The sequence below is a fragment of the Vidua macroura genome, chromosome 7, assembly GCF_024509145.1.
Source record: "Vidua macroura isolate BioBank_ID:100142 chromosome 7, ASM2450914v1, whole genome shotgun sequence".
Lineage (NCBI taxonomy): Eukaryota > Metazoa > Chordata > Aves > Passeriformes > Viduidae > Vidua > Vidua macroura.
In genome coordinates this window covers 23,218,995-23,224,915 of record NC_071577.1, presented here as the reverse complement: position 1 = coordinate 23,224,915, position 5,921 = coordinate 23,218,995, and the positions used below count along the sequence as shown (strand labels likewise).

The window sequence follows — 5,921 nt, the reverse complement described above, 5'->3', positions numbered from 1 at the left end:
CAATTTTTGAGAAGACAAACATGACCTAGTAACAGATTGGTATCTCTCTTCTTGGGGCTTTTCAGTGCATTTATTTAATGGTCTTGACGTACATTACTTAAGAGAAACATTAAATGCCAGTGCTTTGCAACAGTTTTGTTACTGTTTTCTTAAAGTAAACAAACAAAAAATACATTCAAAAAAGCAAGGCTGTTTTGTTCATGGGATGGCAGAGGCTTTGGGCAGCTGCAACACGCACTGCTCTTGCTCAGAGATATTACCCAACATCAGTCAGCTGTCACCAAAAGAGTTGCACGGAAAGCATTAAAGGATAAAAATAAAGGGGGAGGTGGGGGAGAACTGAGCAAAATGCCACACATGCCACCTAGTCTTTCCAGAAGGAAGACACCAGAATATGTGTATTTGGGGGAGGAAAAAGGAAGGGGGAAAGAGCACTAACACAGAGAAGAACTTGACTTCAGGGGAAAAAACAGCAGCTCTCTGAAACTTGTTTAGCAGGTTTGCATTCCTAATGTAATCTGACTTGTGTTGGTGGTGGTTTTTGCCCTATTCCTTACTTTGCTTTCCAAGAGAAACATAACAAAACTGAGGTAGAAATAATGGTGGGCACACTCCAGCCTGAAAGATTTCTAATGGATGCTAAATGAAGATTGCATTAAGGACAATGAAGCCATACGTACACAACAAAAATTCAACTTTACAGTTTGGGAAGGGAAGTAAATGTACTTTGAGGGTTCAGTTTTGCTTTGTTATTTTACTGTTTGTTTGGTCACAGTCCACTGCACTGCTATAAACAGTTCTGCAACCCATAGCTCTGCCAGCAACCTACACTGATTCCACTCCCTACAGCTTCACCAAAATAGCCTCAAAACTACGACTAGAGCCATGCAACAAAGGCCAGCCGTCACAGCTTAAGGTAATTTGCCTCTCAGACTCCTACCAAATCTTATGTTTGACTGTTTCAGATGCTAACATAAACCGATTAAGTGGCTCTTTCATTCATCTATGCACCTTCTAAAGACTGTATCACCTTATTATCAAGGAGCAATATGCTGAAAAACTCTTACAGTTTACCAACAAGAAAAATCATTCTGCTCTGGTTTGATGTGAGAAATTGGCAAAAGAACCATTCTTGAACACTGGGAAATGCTTCTGTTTCTATTTTTAAAAACTGTAAAGCTTCAGTCATATCACACTTTAGTTTTTTCCTGGATACATTCAAAGTAATTTTCCTTGCCATATTCCAATTGTTGAGGTAAACGTACATATTTAATATAAAGTAACATTGAAGCCTAGCCTATAACTCTCAGCAGTACATAGTGCTTTCAACACATTCCTTTGAGGTACTGTACAAATCACAATCACTTTCCTGAGTTTTTGCAGACAGAACATTAAAAGAAATGAACTGCAGAAATTAAGGTCCAGATTATCATTACCCTGTTTTACCTGTTCTTAGTTAAACACCACAGAACAGACAGGATTGAGGAATACTGTTGCTCTTAGAATAGCAAAAATCTGGCTCTCTGTCGCAACACAACCGTTCATCTCTTTAGTCCAATAATGTTTGAAGTTAAAGCTCTTTATATTAGCACATGCCACCAATGTAATTGTGAGGCAAACAAAAAATAAAGCACCACTTCAGGCACTTGACAGCAACTAAATCTCAAGAACAGCAGAATGGAATCAACACACAGGGTTCATGTCCTTCTGAAATCAACCCACTTGCACCTTGCTCCTTGGTGAGTATTGTCTAGCTTGAACAGAACTGAGCATCAACATGCGCTTTCTGTCATGTGTGGCTTTTTCAGATCAGCAGCTCTTGTTTGATGCACTTTTCCTTCAAGTATACCCTGGCTCTTTAGAGGCAAGGTAAATCGTAGTCTTCCCAGTACCCTTTGCAATTTTAACACTACTGAAAAGGGTTCTCTACCCCTATGTAGCAGATTCTGTGTGTGCCAACATTCATTACATTTTTTTTAAGTAGCATCACTGACTGCAACCAAACATTTTGTTCCATTCAACGTATGTATCAAGCTCTTTTTGAGATATGCTAGGCTGTATCTTGCAGAAAGCATTTTCAAAGTCTTGATATGTAACTGGCCTCAACTGGCTGGGCATAATGGCTGAAAGGTCTGTGGCTGGCATGGCATGGAGTGGGCCCACCACGGCTTCCTGACACAAGTGAGCCACATCTAGTCCAGAAAAGCCTTCTGTGCGCTGGACAAGCAGTGCAACCTCCTTGTCATTGAGACAGTAATTGTGCTGTGAGAGCAGTTGTACTATTATCTGGTGTCGCGCTGTGCTGTCAGGAAGTGGGATTAAAAGTCGTTTCATGAAGTACCTTCGAAGAGATTCATCAATTTCTTCTGGTTTACTCGTGGCGCAAATTACTATTATTTGGTCCTCAGCAGAAGTCAGTACAGTGTCCAGCTGCATAAGGAACTCGGTTCTCATCCGACTTACTGGACTATGTTCTTCACTCACTTGAGAGGAAAGGAGCATGTCAATGTCACTAACAAAAATCACTGAGGGTTGGCGACACCTTGCCACGAGGAAGGAGGCATGGACAATTTTTTCTCCTTCCCCTAACCACTTTGTGACAAGGCCAGAGCCAGTGATTTTGAAAAACGTGGCCCCCAGCTGACTAGCTATACATCTGCCCATTAATGTTTTGCCTGTTCCCCGAGGTCCAAATAAAAGGATGCTCCGAGGTAGAGCAGTCAGTCCATTGAATGCATCTGACCTCAATACTGGCCATAAAACCTCCTCCTTAATGACGGCCTTTACTAGATCTAGGCCAGCAATGTCGCTCCAGTCCACAGGAGGTCCTTGGTTGATAATCTCATTGGTAACAAGGTCAATGAGGTGTGTGTCAGTATTCTTCAGTTGCTCGTCCACAGAGTGGTTGGATGAGGTAGCTGCACGAAGTCCCGGGCCTTGCAATGGGTGAGGGAGGAGCTGCCTGTGCTCGTCACCGTGCTCATTCATTACTGGGGAGCTATACTTCCCAAACGAGTCACTCGATCTCGAACCCAGTGAGTTTTTAGCAGTACTATAGGATGGGGGTGTTAGAGCCCTACTGGACTGGCTACTGAATTTCCTTTGCTGTTCAGAGGACATTAGCTGCTTTGTTGGCTTAAATGCTAAGGATGATGTTTCAGCACTTCTGTCAAAACCATTCCCTCTGTTTGCATTTGAAATGCTGTTGTCTGGCATTCGATACATTGGACTCTGTGTAGATCTCTGTTGGCCATAGCTGTAATTTCCATAACTGGAGTCCATTTCTCCTTGCCCTGCCATGTAGAAAGCTTTCCTTTTGAGAGAGCTGGCTGAACTGTTTGTCAGGGCAGACGGTGCGATTGGCGTCAGACCGTGGCCCTGGTAGGAGTAGCTGGGGACAGTGGTTGGGGGCAGAGGGGTTGGAGCAGGGATTCCTGAAGGCAGGTAAGCCGAGGGTGGTGGGGCACCCCCAGGGCTGTACCCAGGGCCAACAGCGGTTTGAGGAGGATAAGTGGCAGAAGGGTAGCTGTAACTGGAAAGATTGGAGGTCCCGTTGTAGCCAGGGACGAGGGCTGGTGGCGGTGGTGGTGGTGGGGGCTGTAAAAGTCCCGAGCTGTGCAAGGGGGATGGATGAGGGGATGGAAGTGCAGGTGCTGGCTGGCCACTGTAACTGGTATGCAAATATGAGCCGTTGTATCCTGTGGCATATTCCTGAGATGGGAGCCCTGAATGAAGACTGGGAACGGTGTGACTTCCACAGGTGCTGCTGGAGTAACTGGGTTCAGCCAGGTTACTGGCCACCCCAGGAGAGCTCCCGATGCTGGCTGAGACATCTGCGGGAGGGAGGGCTGCACTTACCCCAGCTTTGCTGGCGGTGATGACATCTGGGACACAGTTCATGGGATACACGCTCTCCGAGTTCAAGGATGGCTGCCAAGGCTCACTTTCATTCTTCCGACCATTCACCAGCCCTGAGGGAGCTTCAGAGTAATTACTGAGAATGGGTCGCTCAGCCGGGCCTTCCAAAATCCCAGAATATTTTTCTGCATACTTTTTCAGAAGGTTGGAAGCGGTCAGAGCCGAGATGTCGTCGTTGGCCCAGGCGTACTGGTACGTGCGCTGCAGGTGCCCCCGGTAGGCTTCCACCTTGTGGGCTGGGGACCGGGTGGTTGAAGTGATATCGAAGTGCTGTTCTGGCCACTGGGCATGCTCTGGCGTCCACTGCATCTTCAAGCCTAGGGCAGTAGGAAACAACAGTTAACAGTGACCTGAGCCTTTTCCTTATATTTCTAAATGAGTTCTCAAACATACAGTCTGTGAACTTCTTCAGCTCTCTGAAACACTGTACCTAACACCACAAGTCCTTAAGGAAAGAAAAGGTAATGCCCTTAAGAAGCAGAATGGTTGGTTTGTTACAGGCACATTCATGCACAGACAAATTTTTTGCCAATTCAGTAGGGGGTCAATTTTTTGTTTAAAAAATATAGGTAATGCTATATAATTAAACAAAACTCAGTATATTTTAAATACTCAGAGTGGAGATTTAGTGTAAACATACAAGGCATCCAACTGCTCTGTCCTTTTTCATCCCCGTTTCATTTTTATATTTTAACCAATATAAAAATATGAGACACAGCTGACAGATCACATCTAGGATACCTCTCTTATTTGGTACTGAACACCTAGTTAGCAGAGTATAATGCACCCTGCGCAGAACAATATGACACAGACATAGCAGGTCATTCCATAATCCAACTCTCATCTAAAGTGGTCCACGACAGTTTCAAATCTGCTTCGTGGAGTGCAGCAAAGCAATCTCCCAGGCAGCGCTCTGTCGCTTTCATCACACAAAGCCTACAACTCGGTATGAATTACAACTGGCTCCTTTCTGCCTCTCAGTTCTGTTGTTGAGGGTCTGGAAAAAAAAAAAAAACAAGCATGACTTGTCTGTCGGTCTCCTTGCTTGCTTTCTCTTCCCCCCCTCTCCTTCACAGCCTCCAGGGTACAAAGAAAGAGGGTTAAAGAAAAAGAATAAGGGGAAAAAAAAGGATGAAGAAAAAGAAAAAGAAATGAAGCCAAGTGCCTAAAAGTTCTGTGGCTTCCACAGCTAGCTATAAAAAAACCATGAAACAAACAATACAAAGCCAAAACCAAACCTATAATTAAAAAAAAAAAAGTAAATGTCATTTTGAAGCAATTAATCTTTTCATAATCTGATGTGAATTATCCCTCCTCTTTGTAACCCACTGCAATAGGTAAGAGCGATTTACAAACATTATGAAAACCCCCTCCAACTTGTACCTATGCATGGTAGATACATTGCTGGGTTTTGTACAGCTGTATCAAATAGACCTCCTTAATCTCTCTCATATTACCAAAAGTGATTTTTGCAAACAGTCTTGTGCCCTCTGGCACAGATTCCCTGATAAGGAGGAGGCCTAGTCGAAATGAAGCATCTGTGGCACTAGCTCCCCTCTGAATTACTGCAGTCTATTTTGACAGCTTCTACCCCCTCCTGTTTCTCTCCCCAACCCCTTTAGCTCTTCATTGCCTGACTCTGGCATCTGACATGGCCAGCTTAGCCTCGCTGAGCTAAACCTAACACAGCACACAGTTTGGTAACAGAATGGCATGTTTATTCCCTTCTGACTCCCTCTTCCTTGTTTGCAAAACCACTGCACTAGACACTGGAAGTTAATTAGCAGGATGATGCTGTGCTAATTGTGTTAATTTACAAGGTTTTAGTCAAAGAGAATCATGCCAGGGCTGGCACTGCTGTCATGCTTCTGACTTAATGATTAAGAAATACTGAAAACAAGGTGGGAAGGATTGCAGTAATTACACAATAAATGAATAAAGCAACAGATTCATTTGCAATTATATTTTATTGTGGTTGCAGTCATTTGCATTTGGATTATTTT

At 43.9% G+C, this 5,921-nt stretch overlaps 1 protein-coding gene across 1 annotated transcript; it reads right to left on the bottom strand.

The window, feature by feature from the left end:
- Nucleotides 1-1,986: 1,986 nt before the first annotated feature.
- Nucleotides 1,987-4,251, bottom strand: FIGN (fidgetin, microtubule severing factor). Its single transcript, XM_053983125.1, has one exon. The coding sequence runs from the start codon at nt 4,225-4,227 to the stop codon at nt 1,987-1,989; it is 2,241 nt and encodes a 746-aa protein (XP_053839100.1). The 5' UTR covers nt 4,228-4,251.
- Nucleotides 4,252-5,921: the final 1,670 nt, after the last annotated feature.